Consider the following 16,626-nt stretch of genomic DNA (forward strand, 5'->3'; position numbering starts at 1 on the left):
TAGTAATGTGTCTTTTCCTACATTGTTACAATGATAATGTAATATACTTGAGTGTTTGAACAGAAACTATTAAATGGAGTATACCCAAGTGCTATACAGTCCTAATGATCTCAGTGACTGAGACTGTTGCAGTATTAATTCAAATTGTCCACTTTGTTTAATTTTATTAATTGAAACACAAATATTGTGTATTAAAAATACTTCTTTGGGATGACTTTGACATCTTTCACAAATGAATCAGAGGGAGCGGTACATTGTACTAATAAGAGGACTCATATTGCCAAGTTGTTTGTCAATTTAACTCAATTTTGTAATCACTGAAATAACATTGCATACTTTCTTAGCACATTTAGGCCTAGTTTCATTTTGTTTCCTCTTTGCCTTCATGGTGCTTCATTTATTTTGTCAAACAGTGTATTTTTATACTTATGCATTGCTACTTAATGTAAATATTTCAACAATTTTATTTCCTAATACCTTTCTCACAAAGTTACTTTCTTTTTCGCTTACGTCTTAAATTATTTAAAAATTGATATTGCATGGTGCATACTGTATTAATTGAGCTATCTGCTTCTTTTGTCTATAGATATCTTAAAGCTGGAATTATTCACTGAGTCATTCTGTAGGAAGTTGTTATTGTATATTTCAGGGCTCTTGCCGTTAACTGTGCAGCTCCGTTGAATGAAAAGGGGGCTAAAGCTGACGATTGGAAGAAGGGAAAACCGGTGCGCGTCATTCGAAGCTACAAATTCCGGAAGCACTCTAAGTTTGCTCCAGAGGATGGGTTGAGGTAATATTCCACTTATCTTGTTGTACTATTTCATTCATAGTTGTATTAAAATGATACTGTAATTGGCGTATGGTGGTGGTGGTGGTGGTGGTGGTGGTGGTGGTGGTGTCGGCTTGTGCAGAGCAGACCACGTGCTGACTCTCTCCGCAATGTGAAATATTTACCTACAGACTGTTGGTGTAGATAAGTGTGTTAGAGGCAACAGTGTCCGTGACTGACACTTGCGTCAGTCTCATAATGACAGATAGAAAGTGAAGTAATAGCCTTAGGTGAGTGTTCAGCAGCAACCCTGAAGTATGTTGTGACACAATGAATTAACTTTACAAAATTGACATTTGGAAATTAGATCAAATGTGAAAAGAGTCTTTACTACCAAGTATGCATCACTCATTTCAAACAGTAGACACATTCATTAGTAAATCTTTGACATTTGCAAACACACCGGATTGGCGGGCGTGTATAAATGTGTGGTATGGACTTGTCTTCTAAAGAAACAAAAATGAAAGTAATACAGAATCAATTCTTAACCAACTTCCTTAAAATCAGTCAATATTAGTGAGCACAGAGTGAAACTAAGAATACGTTTTCAATTTTTATACAAAAGTAAAATGTTCGTTCTCATTAAAAGTATCTGTCGATAAAATCAGTATAGGATACCAAATTTCTCGGTATTTGGCTCTCCATTACCCTTCGACGTGACAACTACACGGCTCTCAGCTTCTCCAATTGTAGTAGATGTGCAGATTCAATTTCACAGAAATTCAGCTCATAAAGTTACAGCCTCAGTTTAACACTGTGAGTGTATTCCCATCTCCGTAAAATATACTATTCCTGTCGAATTTTGAGTTCAGTGCACAGTTTTAATCTGCTAGGAAGCTTCAACACTGAGGTTTTTACAGCTGCTGGTGCGACAGTACTTTGTGTGTCGATGGCGCGCCAGAATTGCTGTGAGGAACCTTTTGCAAAGGCAGATAAGACGATCAGTGATGATTTGAAGTCCCCCTCCCCCCCCCCCCCCTTATACATATATATATTCCTGACTCCATCAACCTCCTGACCCCACCGACACCTCGCACTCCTACCTTCTACCTACTTCCTAAAATTCACAAACCCAAACATCCCGGCCGCCCCATTGTAGCTGGTTACCAAGCCCCCACAGAACGTATCTCTGCCTACGTAGATCAACCCATTACATGCAGTTTCCCATCCCTCATCAAAGACACCAACCACTTTCTCGAACGCCTGGAATCCTTACCCAGTCTGTTACCCCAGAAACCATCCTCGTAACCATTGATGCCACTTCTCTATACACAAATTTCCCGCATGTCCAGGGCATCGTTGCAATGGAGCACTTCCTTTCACGCCAATCACCTGCCACCCTACCTAAAACCTCTTTCCTCATCACCTTAGCCAGCTTCATCCTGACCCACAAATTCTTCACTTTTGAAGGCCAGACAAACCAACAATTAAAGGAAACAGCCATGGGTACCAGGATGGCCCCCGCGTATGCCAACCTATTTATGGGTCGGTTAGAGGAAGCCTTCTTGGTTACCCAAGCCTGCCAACCCAAAGTTTGGTACAGGTTTATTGATGACATCTTCATGATCTGGACTCAAAGTGAAGAACAACTCCTGAATTTCCTCTCCAACCTCAACTCCTTTGGTTCCATCAGATTCACCTCGTCCTACTCCAAATCCCATGCCACTTTCCTTGACACTGACCTCCATCTGTCCAATGGCCAGCTTCACATATCCGTCCACATCAAACCCACCAACAAGCAACAGTACCTCCATTATGACAGCTGCCACCCATTCCATATCAAACGGTCCCTTCCCTACAGTCTAGGCCTTCGTGACAAACGAAACTGCTCCAGTCCTGAATCCCTGAACCATTACACCAACAACCTGAAAACAGCTTTCGCATCCCGCAACTACTCTCCCGACCTGGTACAGAAGCAAATAACCAGAGCCATTTCCTCACCTCCTCAAACCCAGAACCTCTCACAGAAGAACCTCAAAAGTGCCACACTTGTGACAGGATACTTCCAAGGACTGGATCAGACTCTGGATGTGGCTCTCCAGCAGGGATACGACTTCCTAAAATCCTGCCCCGAAGTGAGATCCATCCTTCATGAAATCCTCCCCACTCCACCAAGAGTGTCTTTCCGCCGTCCACCTAACCTTCGTAACCTCTTGGTTCATCCCTATGTAATCCCCAAACCACCTTCCCCACCCTCTGGCTCCTATTCTTGTAACCACCCCGTGTGTAAAACCTGTCCCATGCACCCTCCCATCACCACCTACTCCAGTCCTGTAACCCGGAAGGTGTACACGATCAAAGGCAGAGCCACGTGTGAAAGCACCCACGTGATTTACCAACTGACCTGCCTACACTATGACGCTTTCTATGTGGGAATGACCAGCAATAAACTGTCCATTCGCATGAATGGACACAGGCAGACAGTGTTAGTTGGTAATGAGGATCACCCTGTGGCTAAACATGCCTTGGTGCACGGCCAGCACATCTTGGCACAGTGTTACACCGTCCGGGTTATCTGGATACTTCCCACCAACACCAACCTATCTGAACTCCGGAGATGGGAACTTGCCCTTCAATATATCCCCTCTTCCCGTTATCCACCAGGCCTCAATCTCTGCCAATTTCAAGTTGCCGCCACTCATACCTCACCTGTCATTCATCATCATCTTTGCCTCTGCACATCCGCCTCGACTGACATCTCTGCCTAAACTCTTTGCTTTTAAATATGTCTGCTTGTGTCTGTATATGTGTGGATGGATATGTGTGTGTGTGTGTGTGCGAGTGCATACTTGTCCTTTTTTCCCCCTAAGGTAAGTCTTTCCGCTCCCAGGATTGGTATGACTTAAAACTCGCATCCTTTTGTCTTTCCCTCTCCTTCCCTCTTTCCTGAAGAAGCAACCGTTAGTTGCGAAAGCTAGAATTTTGTGTGTATGTTTGTGTTTGTTTGTGTGTCTATCGACCTGCCAGTGCTTTTGTTTGGTAAGTCCCATCATCTTTGTTTCAGATATATATACAAAGATAATGTGACTTAACAAACAAAATCATATATATGTATATATGACTAAGTTGTTTCTGACACAGATTCCCATTCTCAAATTTATATTTACCCTTCAAATAATGTGACAATAAATTAATGCTGTATAATAGGCTATCTGTTTTCATGCCTTATATTTTTCAGCTTACACTATAACAAGAAGACAATAAAATATCTTGTAAAACAATCTAGTTTTCGTGCATGTTGTGTGGATTGTATTCATGGTAACTCCACAATGTGTGTGTGTGTGTGTGTGTGTGTGTGTGTGTGTGTGTGTGTGTGTGTGTGTGTGTAATTCATAACAAGTCGTTTTGGCCAAAAGCTTCCTTGTTTGGCAGTCTTTTTCTTGTGCCTGTGTGCAACTCGGCATCTCCATAATATGGTGAGCAGGTTTATAATTTCCATAATATTGTCATTATTCAATCCTGGATTTTCCATTGTTTGATATCCTTGTGGTGCTGAATATTTCAGTAGGTTTACAAATAAGATGGTACTTTTCTGTGAAAACTTGTGTGCATGCTAGTCATATACATAACATTTCTTTTATGCTAATCTAAAACAAAATTTGACAAGTTGAACCCAACCACATATGTATCGTGTACTCAGAAATTCATCTGTGAAGTAGGACAGTTGTCAAGCAGAAAGTACTTCAGTTCATTTCTTTAAACTGTCATTATCAACTAGCACTTTTAATTAATGAGGGGTGTGGTCAAATATTTTTTGGCTGCATACTTTGCTCCTTTCTGTGCTAGTGTAAGGCCAAGTTGTGCTTATTGGTGGCATATTTAGGAATGCTCCTATTATTTACATTAAACAGATATAGGATGGACATCAGGTATTATCCTTACTGCATGCCCAAGTAATACTTTGTGTGTATGTATGGAATTGTTCCAAATAAACTATTCTGTATAACATCAGTGAATGGAAGTATGCAAAAGAAGATAATTCTAACACTTTCATCACCAAACTCGGCTGTTACACATAGAGCAAATGTTTAAGAAGATTTATCCTAGTCAACCATTTTTCAAGATGATATGTCATATCAGGAGCGGAAATGGGAAACATTGTAAGTGCCATTTTTTTCACGAAATGTGTTTCCAGTACTAATTTGTTCTTGGTACTCCGTCGCATGTCCCTAGGATTCCTCCAGGAGTCTAACCCTGGAGAAAGTCTTTCACCATGTGATGGATTAGATTGTATTTGGCACTATAAGGGCTAAACTTCTGATCAATATGCACAGTTCAAAGTTCACTGAGATTTATAAAATGGCTCTAAAACTATTGTAGCAACATACCAGTTCTCTCTTTGAAAGTTCAGTCATTACAGTTTTTGTCATTTTAGACATTAATACAGCTGTACTTTACTAAGTTCACGTCTTTCGTTAATCAGTAGAAAATTAATTTGTAAATCTTTTCATATGGCAGCTGTTACTGTCACTAGAACACGTTTTAAAAATTTGTTGTTTTTTAATGTTTTAGGTACGACGGCATCTACAAAGTCGCGGAATATCGCCCAGAAAAAGGGCAATCTGGTTTCATCGTATGGCGATACTTCCTGCGTCGGGACGACCCAACACCGGCCCCGTGGACGGCAGCTGGAAAGAAATTAATAGCATCTCTTGGCCTTCAACTTGAGGTTGGTGCATCAACATGTCGTATACCATAACGAGCCTGTTACATGAATTTTAATTAATTTTTATGAGATCAAATGTCATGCTCTCCCAGTTGCCTCCATTTGTGTGTGTCTGTTCCAAATTATTTCTCTCTTATTAAACTTTCTTGACTTTACTGGATTACTGCCAAAAATATTGCTGACTTGCACATAATATGGGTAAATCTTGGGTCATTGCTGGCAATAGGCAGTATACAGAAACCCCTCTGTCCATCCAAAGAGAGTAAGAGGAGGAAATGTAAATTACTTTGAATGGTTGCTGATTGAATACTTCCATGTGAATGATGTGTTGTAATTAAAGTTATAAATAATCCTCATGCAGTCTCACAAGTGGCTTTACAATTAAATCATTGGTCTAGTGCATTGTTGAGTGAACAGTTGGGTGTATATGTGATTAGTTCTTTTGACTGATCATACATACTGCCTTTGCACCAAATGAAAGCATCTCTGCTGTCTGCCTGCGGGCTAAACTGGGAGCAGGTGCTACTTGGCCACTGTGTCTTGCAGCCAACAAATATTTCTTAAATGTGATCCTCTTGTTGTTGTGGATTTATCCTGAAGCATGCGTAGGACTTGACAAAAAGATATTGTTGCAGCGATGCAATGGTTGTGAGTATGACAGCACTTGATAAACTGAGAGTTACCCTTTTAGAGAACTGTTTTCTACATTACATTTAGGAAATGGTGTTTCAATTTTTTTTTTTTTTTTTTAAATCTAGATTTCGCACAACAGACTGTCCTCAGGCATGAAAAGCAATATTAATTACAGGATGTATGTTGAAACATGACCATTTGTTTCTACACTACCAGACAAAAAAATTGAAGCATCCAAAAGGAGGGAAAGAAATGAAATTAAGTTTCACATGTCAAGGTGGTAGGTGATGTTATTACAGTGATAAGAATATTGAGTCAAATCACAAAGACCTTGGTAGTATGCCCTGATTTGGTTGGGTAGGTGGCCTGCAACTGCTGTATTTACTCGAATCTAAGCCGCACCTGAAAAATGAGACTCGAAATCAAGGGAAAAAAAAAAATTCCCGAATCTAAGCCGCACCTGAAATTTGAGACTCGAAATTCAAAGGGAGAGAAAAGTTTTACGCCACCCCTCCAAATCGAAACAAAGTTGGTCCATTGTAATATGAGAGACAATTTAGGTCGAATGAATGATGATACAGCTACAGTAGTTTAGTTCGAGTCATAAGCTTAGCAGTTAAGCTTTACCAGGTGGCCATTGCTACTCGTCAGGCACTCCGTCCGTATTTATACGGGTACCCTTCGTGTTTCACGTGCATCATCTGGTTTGAATTGATTGCTTATTTCTATTTGATGTGATAAGTGCCGTTCTCTTTGTTATAGGTGTTTACATTACTCTAAGCTGAAAATGCTTTACTGCACTGTGTCATGCATTGTTTGTCGCATTCTGATAATGAGTGTTTACGGCCTGTCGTCACTCGCCGCATGGCTTGCTTTTGTGCACGCTACCGCCTCTTACAATCACTGCTGCTTTCTTTGATAATGATCAAGCACCAAATAATAGACTGCATATGATAGAAAATGTTCTGAATGAGTGTTTAGTGAAAAATTTTCTCCATTTGAAAATCTTTGCACACGCCTCTTTAGTACATTACATTCTGCACAGAAATTACAGATATCTTAGATTTAAAAATTTAGTCAATTGCCATGCTTCATTTCTGACTGTATCACTATTAGGCATAAGAATAACACGAATATAAATATGACATGATATGTAAATTCTTCCGTGTTTGCTGTTGCCTCACTCTAGTGTCGTAGTTTATTAGGCATACAGAATTTAAATGAAGTAACAGCAAACACAGAAGAATACATGGCAAAATGCGTATATTTGTATTATTCTTATGGTGAAGAGAATACTGCATGTGATTCACAATTCATAAAAGTTCCTATTAGCAACCATCTCTTCTCACAGGAAGGAAAAAATTCAGAACATAGAGTTGGCCATATTGACAAACATCTCAAACAATTGGATTTTTGTAGTACATTGAAATGCTGCTACATTCGAAGATGAACAATATGGAATTTGTATTTACTTCGTTGGATAATGTATGAAAATGCGAAACTTGGGGCAGAGAGAAAAAGCTCTTTTTTTTTACGCAGAGATTATGGCGCCAGTATTTATCTTTGTGCCTACAAAGGATGCCTGTTTAGTGCTAAATTTATTCGACGGCAGAGTTGTGGCGGCACCTACTAACATTTTTCAGAACTTCCGCTTACTTTGCACTTGATTTTTGGATTACAAAAACCGGAAAAAAGTGTGACTTAGATTCGAGTAAATATGGTATTGTAACTAATCCTTGGTATCCTGTATACTGCCTCTAGGAACGAGTTGATGTCGTAACTGGTCCCAGAAATGTTCTACCGGAGACAGATTGTGTGATCTTGCTAGCAACAGGAATACCTCAAGATCATTCAGAAAGTTCTGTTGGATAATGGCACCACAATAGTCACATCAGAGGTAACGTGAGGACATGAGATGTCTGTGAAGAACCATTATGCCCTCAGAGTTCTTTCAGTCACTATCAGCCAGGATGTGAAGTCACACCCAATGACTGCCCATGTCATGACACCAGGATTGTCGGTGCTGTGCCTCACCAAAACATTCGAAGAATGGGTCCTCTCCTCAGGTAGTGATAGTCGTAAAGGGTTGTGCAGAACTGAAAGTCATTGCTGAACACAATGCGACTCAATTGGTTGGCAGTCCATGCTTCCGAGTCGTACCACCACTCCAGATGCAACTGGTTGTGTTAATGTGTGGGACTCAAGCATTTTGGGTTTACATGTCACCGTTTTATGCAGTGCTGATACAGTGGTGAAAGTTAACTTTCATTTCCATTTCCATGGTTACCTTTTTTAAAAACCAGTGTCAGGTGTTTTATTTGAATTTATATTATTACAGGTGCCAGAAAACTACGATGTAGCGCTCGCAAAGAAATCTGGAGATAAGCCGAAGAAAACAGCCAAACGTAAAATAAGCAATGGAAATGAAATAAACTTTTTCACAAAAAAGGTGAAAGCTGAGCCGTATGTGATCGATGCAAAAATCCAAAAAATTATTGCCAAAGACAAGCAAAACACAAAGCTGTGGGAAACCTGCAGTTCTTCACTTCAAGATGGCAAAAAGGTAAAGTCCAGTGTACTAAGCAGGCACAACGTTTGTTTATCCTAAATACTTGACATTAAAACTTCTAATGTTTCGCTAATCTGCTAATATAATTGTGTGTTTAAATTGTGATTATTTTTATCTTGATAATACAGTAATTTCCTGTGGCAGGTGTAATATGTGATGAGGTTGGAAACTGTACCAACCTTTGTTTTCATGTGGTAGGTAGAAATACCCTTCTTTATGACTCCACAGATGAAGCTGTCACAAGTAGTTAGTTAATTAATTAATCAGTCAAAAAACAGAGCTTGTAAATATTGTAGTTACCAGTTATTAGTAAACCCTGTAGCTTCAGTAGTGATGCAAGATTATGATCTCAGTTGATAGAATTCACTGAGGAAAAGTAAGTCTTTTTTTTTTATCCCTTTTTTTCCACTCAGCCATATTTATTGATGTCAGATATACATGCTATTGATTTCAGAACCAAACTTCTATGTCTCCAAGCATCTTATTAGGGCACAGAAATCAATATACATCTTTGTCACCTGATGATAGCACTGCAAAATTCAACTATCAGTTGAAGTTCAGATACAATTTAACTGACTGACACATCCGAAATTTCACAAGTTCAGTTGTGTAGGTCAGTTGAGACATCTTTGTGCTTGTGTTGATACATGAAAAATAGTCCCATCATGCCCTCCCTCCCTCAGGAAATGGCGTAGATGTAGATGGATCCCTGCCCCTTTGTAAGATACCTGAAGCTGGATCTGAAATTTGGCATTGATAAATTTAACTGAGTGGGATAGTAGAAAGGAAAAAGAGAGAAATAAAAATATTTGGAAAGCTAGCAAAATTTTCATTCTCTTTTTCAGTGTACCTGTCGGTGATCAACACTTACCCAGTGAGTGGTCTCCTTTACTCCAAAATTGTTTACATTCTGCAACCACTTCCCTTACTAGGGCGAATCACTCACAAACTGGAATTATTTTTATAAGTTTATTTAAGCTTCAGAAAATTTCATACACATGGAGATTATTTTCCTATATAGTCTGCTGAACAGAATAGACATTTTTCCTAGCAGAATTTTTGGTTGAGTTTGGGCAGTTGTGTGTGATCGAGCATTGTCACGAAGCTCGGTCGCATCCCTGATTGGAAATGCAAGCCTTTGCTGACAATATGCCCATTTTGTTGCAATTTGTCCATTTACCTCGAGATGATGAAATTTGTGCTCTGTGGTGAAAAGATTAGGCACCCGCCTTGTGGGCATTTTTCTGAAATCCAAGGTTGTTTGTAATGATTGTCTGAGTACCACAGTAGCTTATGCCAACCTCAGTAGTGATTTCAGCGACTGTTATTCAGCAATCAACTTCAGTAAGTTGACTGACAGTGCAAATATTCTTCTGAGTCACGCTGGTCCTCGGGCAACATCGGTGAGCAGAATTCTCAACTGTTTGTCATTCTTGTAAAAACTGTTTGTGCCTTGTGTTATGTACACACGATTCTTTCTCAGGGTGATGTCACCAAACTGTGCCACTTGCCTTGTGAGAAACTTTATTAAAATGTGTTGTTGCACAACAGATGACTGGAGCTCTTGGTATGACATTACGATTCTGATTAAGAAACGGTATGACACCTTGGTTGTGAAGAACAACTGCTGGAAATGAAAAGCAGCAGTGTCCAGAGTCTGTGCTGCTCTCCATTTGCAAAAGTGTGTGTAAAACAAAAATTCTGTTTGATACATGCTTCACCCTCTTATATAATTATGTTTTTGTAATCTTTCCTTTTCATTGTCGCAAGATGTAAATTTAGTTTCTCTTGCATATGATACAGACACAGGAATGAATGATATCGTGGCTGGTCAAGCATTTGCCATTTTCATGAAAATATTGAAGCCAAATATTTTGGAAAGACTCAATACATACAGTTCAGTATATCTAGCAGAATACCGTAGCTATAATGTGTTTGGATGGTGATTTTCAAGCAGGATTTTTTCATTAAAACTACGGAACTCTAAACGATGCGAGTGTCAGAGGTGAATGTTTACCATGAAGTTATATGAAGACCAGTTGAAATTTTACCCTAGACCAGTTCACTATCCAAATAAACTAGCAAAGAGACAAAACTTTTCCCGCCAAAATAAGCCAACTAATCCCAATGTGAACATAATTTCAAAAAAGACAGACAGCGGCAGCAGTTGCACATTGACAGTAACGACATAAATTCACTCAATACTGCTATCAAAACTGGTGAGCTTCTGATTTGTAACTGACTGCCTTCTCCGGTGAGTTTTCCACATCACAGCATTCTCTGGATTCTTTAACTCCCACAAAATGTTTCTTGCTTTCTTTGGTTAATGACCTGTCCATTTTCTGCAGCTAATGTGTGTTTTAATAGATTTTGGCAGTATAATCATGGTATGTTTATTCATCTGTAAAGATTCATGTCATCCACGTTTTGTTGAACTGCCAGAAGTATTAAACTGAAAACTGTGAAGTGAACTGACAGTACCAATTGTGAGGCAGCAGTGTAGTACATGAAATTGCTTACCTTGATTAGCAGTTTTTATAATCCCTGTGAGTAAAGAACATGGCAGCTATATTGGTTGAACATGAATGCAGCTGGAGATGTAGAATTTGGTTGTGATATTTGCTGGACATTTACTGAGTAAAGATCGCAGCTATCAGTTCCATTACCTTGGCAAACAAAGGCCATAAGCTGCATATGTTGGAAGCTCTTATATCAACAGTCCTCGCATAATGATCAAATGGTCAACCTTAGATAAGTACTTCTGTCCTCATCTTCATTCACACCCCTAATCACTCTGTTCTTTCCGCACTGGCCACTCCACTCCTGTCATCTATTGGTCTCTTAAGTTAATGTCATTGTGGCCGTCAATGTATTCTGTTGTTTCATCATATGCACGTCTACTCTGCAGTCAAGTGTAATTCTGTATACTTAAATGAAATATAAAACTGCAATTCATGTGTCAGTTGGCACCAGTTACAGATTTTTATTAATTGTAGCATGATCCTGCATCCCAAACCATTCTTACCTCTCCACATACTATTTCTCAGTGGTTGGATGTTGTTTTCTTATATACCGCCTCTGAATTTGTTTACTGTTTCGTTTGTATATTTTTTACTATTTCACAATTTTACATGCAAACATTTTAGGTTATGCTTTACTATGTTTGTTATGAATATCAGTTACCTACAGGTTTCTTGCAACCAGTCACATTTTATTTATTATTTTCACTGTGCATTTAGAAGCTTTAAACCTCAATCATCAGATAGATTTATGTTAGTTAAATAGGTCATGTATGTGCCATATGTTTGCTTTTTGGTAACATTGTGTGCACATTTTGTTTGTCTGTTTTTGTGTAACTTAATGCTCTCTCTCTCTCTCTCTCTCTCTCTCTCTCTCTCTCTCTCTCTCTCTCTCTCTCTCTACTACTACTACTACTACTACTACTACTACTACTACTACTACTTTTTCTTCTTCTTCTACTCTCTAAAAACTAACCCACAGCTCCAAGGAGGTAAGTTCCAGTGCCACCTCATCCTACTATTTATTGACTCAGTAGCATATGCTTCTTTTTCTATTTCTCAATAGTTTTTGATACTTACTTATTTATTTATTGCAGAAATATCTCGATGCTGTTATGGAAAATTTTTCTTGCATATGTTGCCAAGAATTGTTGTATCGACCCATTACCACGCCTTGTAATCACAATTTCTGTTTGGTAAGTGGCAAAATAACTGCAAATTCGTTGTTGAATTGCACAAATCAGGGTATTAAAGCTATCCTGTACAATTCTAGTTTCAAAGTAATTATGCCTTAATTTCTTCTCCTTGCAGGATTGTATGCAGAGAGCTTTCAAAGCAGAAGTCTATACTTGCCCTACATGCAGGGAAGACTTGACCAAAAAATTCCAGTTTGTTGTGAACGAACATTTATTTGGTGTCCTGAAGGCATTCTTTCCTGGCTACGAAGAGGGCCGCAAATAAATTGCTGAAAAATACTCTCTCCACAGTGTGAATTTTAGCCCAGATATATTGTTTGTAAAGATATTTACTCAAATGTAAGAAAGACTTGTATTATACTTGATACTAATATCATGCATCCAATTCGTGCATCTTTTTACCATTTTTATTACAATCTTGTATTGTTTTAAGTGTTCAAGTGTAATTGTCAAGGGGCCGTGAGCAGTGCAAAAAATCAAATTTAAAAAGTCATTGTAGATTATACAGACTTTATGATTTTTTTCTGATCAAATAGGCTTAGAACATTATTTGCCTGTGATCTGTGTTTTTGATAATGAATTTTTACAGATCTGTCAAGCTAGAACATTTACCAAGTGCAAAATATTTCTTTCTTGTGTTTCTATATTGTTGTTACAGAGATTTTTAGCTTCTAGTATTTCTAATGATGCAACCTCAGTTGTAGTAGTTTTTAATGGATTTTTATGCCGTGTAGCCTATGCCATAAATTTTATTGGCAAGTACATAACTGTCTGCTGTGCAGCTTAGCTGTGGCTGACCTGTGTGCATATCAAAATTTCATGCTTTACTCTGCAATGGCTCTGCTACAGCTGCCTGTGCAGAACATTATCTCTTGTTACCAGTACCCCACTTTTTTTTTGTTTTATGGTTGGTTTTGTGACACATGTTAGGGACTGTAGCTGTTAATCTTTGCTTAGCACAGCTGTACTCCTGTGCAAACTTATTTTATTGTTAGTTACATATAGAATAGTGTCTATTCTGTGGTTAATATCCTGTTGGACCATGCTTTGTTCCTTTGTTGGTGGTTCTTTATTAAATTTGTACATTTTAATTGTAATTGTTTGAATAACAGTTATTCTTCAATTCAAATTGTTGTTGTAATGGCTCAAATTCTTCGGAACTGTGAAAGATTTCAGTATATATTCTGTTGTTTAAAACTTTCAGTCTTTTAATTTTGGAGTTGATCAAAATTTTACTTAGGGATAAGAATGAAGATTTCCATTGTTACTGTTTATGCTTATGTTGTTACATATGTCTTCTCCACAATAGTGAATCAGCCTTTTACTTGGGTACTACATGATGGAGTTTTGTTAACTGTGACTCAGACTCGAGCACTCTCATCTGTCTCTGCCACATAATTTTTCTTGCTGTAGTGTAAATAGAAATTTATCTTTTTACAATAGGCACAGTAAAAAGATTCACACAATCATAGCTTTCAGCCATTAAGGCCTTTGTCAACAGTACACACACACACACACACACACACACACACACACACACGTCTGCAGTCTGAGAGCTGAAACTACACAGTGTAGTTTCAGCTCTCTGAGACTGCAGACATGAGTGCAAGTTGCATTTGCATGTATATGTGTGTCTACTGCTGACAAAGGCCTTAATGACCGAAAGCTATGATTGTGTGAATCTTTTTATTGTGCCTATCGCGACTCAGCATCTCCGCTATATGGTGAGTAGCAACTTTCCTTCTCTGGTATTGTTAGATTCCCTCCTGGATTTTCCACTGTTCTATTTAATTTTTCTTTCCGTCACATGTGAAGATGACGTGGCTGTTTTCGAATAACAGACAACACTTGTAATTCATCTCCTATTGTACATTCATTTTTTTCTTTTGCTTCCTCTTGGTTATCTCAGAAACTGAGATTGTGGAAATGCAAAATCTTTTCTCTCAGTGTATTTTTACTAATATGAGCAGTATAGTATTTATTTCATACTGTATAGATTTGCCCATTCGATTGACAACAACAATTCCCCCCCCCCCCCCCCTCCAAAATTGGCTTGTTGACTGGATAAGAGACAATTGAAGTAGCATCAAATGTACTTCATCGCTCCCATTGCATCCAAAGCTCTTCATATATGGTCCTATGAAACAAAAAAATGTTAAATCATTTTCATGCTTTGCTTTATTTATAATATGCAGCCATTTGTGTAGTTCATTAGCTTTAGGATGTGTTGTGTTAAATGACAAAAACAATTGTATTTTATACTTGGTATTTTAGTATCTTAAGAGTTATTTGGTGCACATATTTTACAACAGAGAAATTCAGGGTTTTAGATAAATACCACGTGAAAAGAGTCACAAGGTTTTATTTCTTATTTATTTTTCATTTATTTTTGTTGTACCTGTATTCCACTTCATGGGTTGAAATGTATGAATAGTTTTGCAGCAGTAATCTGCACCTGGTGAACATTCTCGATTATCAGCCATTTGCTGGATTCAGATCTTTTCCATGAATTCCAGTACGCAACTATTTGCATCCATGTTGCTCTTGCATTATTTCTTGGAATCCAGTGAGACATTTCCTTGGTCCATGTACTATATTGTGGTCTTTGCTACATATGCTCCCCATTTCTATTTCATTCTCATTCATAGTTGTTAATATGTCTCCTGGTTTGTATCTTGATCCGTTTGTCATTTAGTAATTCCCAAAACTTGTAATACATGCCACATGTGGAACACACATGTTTAGCATGTTCCTTCTGGTTTAAATTACCACTGGCACTCCAGGCCTTTTGTACTTTATAAGTTTATTTCTGTTGTTACCTGTTAATTTATAATCATCTGTCCATAAAAAATTTCTGCTGTTTTTGTGGTAGTATTATGAATTTGTTTTATTTTAATTGCAGTATGTTGATCATTGTTTCAGTCTACTTTCTATTTGATTTCTTCTGAAAGAATTTGTTGAGGTATCATATCCATAGTTGAAAAAATCATTCAATAGTACTTCTATTACCTTAAGCTTTAAAATGCCCTAATATTATTTTGCTGTGGGACTTGCTGCCATTCATCACATTTTCTGCCTCCTCAATGTAAACATGGTGGTGTGTGCACTTGAATGAATTTTCCTATTTGCGTACATACCTTATGTAAATTGTCGCTTTCATATGTCTCCATATAATTGTTTATTTTTCGAGATAAGGTCTTCATTCAGTGTAACCTGGTATGCCTCCATATTTCTAAATTCTCATAGTCTAAATTTCTAATTCCCTTCCTGATAGCTCACTTAATCTGATTCTACTCTGAAATATTTTGTTTATTTTTAGAACTAGCTGTGTAGAGATTTCCTTAATAGCTATATCATTGCCTTTACTTTTCTTGTTCACAATAAAGCAGTCATTTTAATTTCCACCCAGCTGCATTTCTCTGTAATAAAAATGTTCTTATCTTTATAACTCTTATCTGATCTTCACTTTATCAGTACTTCTGATAACTTCACTATGTCGCATTTGATCTTACTTTATTTCTGTAATTTATCTTTGACTATGAAGTTCTGCAATTGACTGATGCTATAGTCTTTGCAATACTTTTTTAATGATGTGTGCCAAAAATGAAATCATTGAGCTAAATTGAGAATATTAAGATTTAAGATGAAAATTAACCTGCAAAATGAGGAGTGTCTACTTAATAATTGCATAGACAGATACAGTTGGAGAAGAGCTGTCACAAACTGAGAAATGAGGAGAATAAAATCCAGTGCCTTTTCTTGTAGTTTTTTTTTCATGTAGAGAAGGGTGTGGAAACACAACCGGGTCTTCCACCCATTTTCTCATCCTGCAAAATCCAAACAAAGATTGGAAAGCAAGAAATTGCATTTTGTGTTTCTCCAGTGTCTGGGGCAATGCAGTGCCCAAACATTTTCTGCTGGAGTTACTTTTCAAGCACTTGTCCATTACATTTAGTGTTAGTATGTACCTGCTGTCGAACAGAAAATACAGGACTGTATAATTCATGTATTAGTGTACATTCCTTTTAATTTTTGTGATTTATAATCATGTGGCTTTTAAGCAAGAGTGTTTGTACATACATTATTTTTTTAAACGTATACCTCTTCAATTCATGTCACTTTAAAATGACCAAACATTCCTATTTTTAATAAAAAAAAAATATGAAAGTAAATGAATGTTTTGTTACTGTCTGATCCTTTATTGTACATACATA

The 16,626-nt window shown here is 37.7% G+C and overlaps 1 protein-coding gene across 1 annotated transcript in view; it reads left to right on the forward strand.

Moving 5' to 3' along the window:
* The window catches only part of LOC126292278 (E3 ubiquitin-protein ligase UHRF1-like), a 66,382-nt gene extending 50,279 nt beyond the window's left edge, over nt 1-16,103 (forward strand). The window contains exons 9-13 of the mRNA XM_049986185.1: nt 650-790; nt 5,342-5,498; nt 8,467-8,691; nt 12,314-12,412; nt 12,528-16,103. Of these exons, the coding sequence (XP_049842142.1) occupies nt 650-790; nt 5,342-5,498; nt 8,467-8,691; nt 12,314-12,412; nt 12,528-12,677 (772 nt within the window). The 3' untranslated portion in view covers nt 12,678-16,103. The remainder of the gene's footprint in view (nt 1-649; nt 791-5,341; nt 5,499-8,466; nt 8,692-12,313; nt 12,413-12,527) is intronic.
* Nucleotides 16,104-16,626: the final 523 nt, after the last annotated feature.

The sequence above is a fragment of the Schistocerca gregaria genome, chromosome 9 (assembly GCF_023897955.1).
Source record: "Schistocerca gregaria isolate iqSchGreg1 chromosome 9, iqSchGreg1.2, whole genome shotgun sequence".
NCBI lineage: Eukaryota > Metazoa > Arthropoda > Insecta > Orthoptera > Acrididae > Schistocerca > Schistocerca gregaria.